At 57.4% G+C, this 2,316-nt stretch overlaps 1 protein-coding gene; it reads right to left on the bottom strand.

Moving 5' to 3' along the window:
• Window positions 1-1,555: 1,555 nt before the first annotated feature.
• Window positions 1,556-2,316, bottom strand: part of CHC_T00004373001 (hypothetical protein) — an 883-nt gene continuing 122 nt past the window's right edge. The window contains 2 exon segments of the mRNA XM_005716196.1: window positions 1,556-2,165; window positions 2,166-2,316. The exon segment at window positions 2,166-2,316 is cut by the window's right edge and continues 122 nt beyond it. Coding sequence (XP_005716253.1) covers window positions 2,166-2,316 — 151 coding nt within the window. The 3' untranslated portion in view covers window positions 1,556-2,165.

The raw sequence follows: 2,316 nt of genomic DNA, 5'->3' as shown, positions 1-2,316 counted from the left end.
GCGCCCCGCCTCCACCGCCATCGACGACTCCCTCATCACCCGCCTGCGCGGCTTCAGCGACCGCAACCTCCCCCCTCACTTCCCGCCCTCCAGGGAGCCCCAAATCCGCGACACCACGGAGAGTCTGGCCATACCCTACCCGCACCCCGTCTCGCATCTCGACCCGTCCTCGCTCAATTACCACCCGCACTCTGCTCCCGCCCCACTCCTTTCCTCCGCCGCCTCCGCTTCCGCTTCCGCCTCCGCCTCCGCCTCCGCTTCCGCCTCCGCACCCATCTCCGCCTCCGCACCCATCTCCACCTCCGCACCCGCCCTGCTGCAGCCCCCCCTCGCAACTGACAAGCCCCACGCCTGCCGCAAGTGCTCCATCACCTTCCGCCGCCGCGACAACCTCATGGCCCACATCCGCGCCCAACACAAGGGCGAGCGCCCCTACAAGTGCGACAAGTGCGGCTTCCGCTTCATCAAGAAGGACCACGCCGTCAAGCATTGGAAGGTCGTCCATCTCAAGGAGCGTCCCTTCACCTGCGAAACCTGCGGCAACCGCTTCGGCCAGCGCTCCGACCTCAACAAGCACGTCCGCTCCGTCCACCTCAAGATTAAACCCTTCCCTTGCGAGCAGTGCGGCATGCGCTTCTCGCATCGCGGCAACCAAATACGCCACCAGGTCGTCGTCCACGAGAAGCGAAAGCCCTACCCCTGCGGCCTGTGCGACTCTAGCTTTGCCGAAAAGTCAAACCTCACCAAGCATTGTCAGTCCGTCCATAAGAATTCTCCCGTCTCGCCGCCTGCTACAAACATGACTACACGCGTCTGAGCACTCACTGTTTTGTACAAAATTTCCAAAGAGAGAGACAGACAGACAGACAGAGAAAGAGGGAGGGAGAAAGGGAGAGAGACAGAGAAAGAGAGAGAGAGAGAGAGAGAGACAAAGAAACAAAGAAACAGAGAGAGAGAGAGAGAGAGAGAGAGAGAGAGAGAGAGAGAGACGCTCAACACCCGTGTACAGAGTTGTATTGTTTTTTGTGGATCCCCGACAAACGTCCACCCCCTCCCCCCTCCCCTCCCCTCCCCTCCCATCCCATCCCCTCCTCTCCCCTCCCTCCCCCCTATTCCTTCCTCCCGTCTCGCCTGACTGCCTTTGTTTGTCAACCCGGTTTTCGTCGTCTTTCTTTCTTTTTCGTTGCATATGTGAATAATTTATTTCCCACTTCTATTTTGCGTATATACTCTATTTTGTTCATCCTTCCGGAGGAAGGGTAAGACAATCCAAAAAGAATAAAAAAAAACTTGTATTGCTTCACCAAACAAAAAAACAAAAAACTGCATACGCCATACACCGCATACCGTATCCATGCACTTTCTTTGTGTACGCTATACACTGTACGTCATACACTGTACGGTGTATGAAAGCCGAGGCCGTCCAACAACACCCCTGTGTATAAGGAAATCACTTGCATCTGCTTGCCGTCCCGTCCCATTCATTTACACCGTTACCGTACATACACAAGATTCGTATTGATGCAGCTTGTGATGCACGTCGCGATGCAGGTTGTGCCATGTGCCAGAGATTCCTATGTGTTTTAGTTACTGTTGTACACTACTCTGCCTGTGGGTGGACCACCACCGCGACGACACCCAGCGGGAGATGCGAGGGGATACAAATATCAGAAAGAAGTGATTCGCAACACCATGTAAAGCTTTCCGCCGTCCCGGGCAGCCGAACCGCCTGGGGACACGTCAGCGGACAAAGCGCCTGTGCTTACCGGGAGGCGAACAGCGCACGTCGCAGCGGGGAGCCAACGGCATCCGAGAAGGGGGGGGGGGGCGCCCTCCAAACCGGTTTTGTTTTGTTGTCGGACGCGACACAGGGAGCAGCGCGGGCGAGCGATGACAGTCCCCCATGTCCAGTAACCCCAGGGTGGCGGGTGCGGTGTGCCGGTGTTGCTCGGGCGGACCGCGATACAGATGTGGGTTCCGCAAAGAGTCAGCGGCCTTACGCGAGAACGGGGGAGCCGCGCACGTGTGTGTCGCCGCCCATCAACTTTTTCCCCCCGTGAGCCGCGATTTCCCTTCCTCTCCAAAAACAGCCGCCCCGCCGCCCCCGAGAGCCCCGCCCTTCCGTCTTGCCACGTATCTCCCTCTCCAAATTCCCCGAAAACATTTCACACATTTCCCCAAACACCAAACCCTATTGTTACATCCACCTCCCCCGTCTCCCCCGCCTGATCCTTTCCCACCACCCAGCGTCTTGCCGACCCCCCCCGAAACTTCTTGTTACTGGTGATTATGGTTGTGCGAGTGAGTTTTGCAAAT

This window comes from Chondrus crispus, genomic scaffold, assembly GCF_000350225.1.
Source record: "Chondrus crispus Stackhouse genomic scaffold, scaffold_23, whole genome shotgun sequence".
Lineage (NCBI taxonomy): Eukaryota > Rhodophyta > Florideophyceae > Gigartinales > Gigartinaceae > Chondrus > Chondrus crispus.
This window is presented reverse-complemented; position numbering and strand designations above follow the sequence as displayed.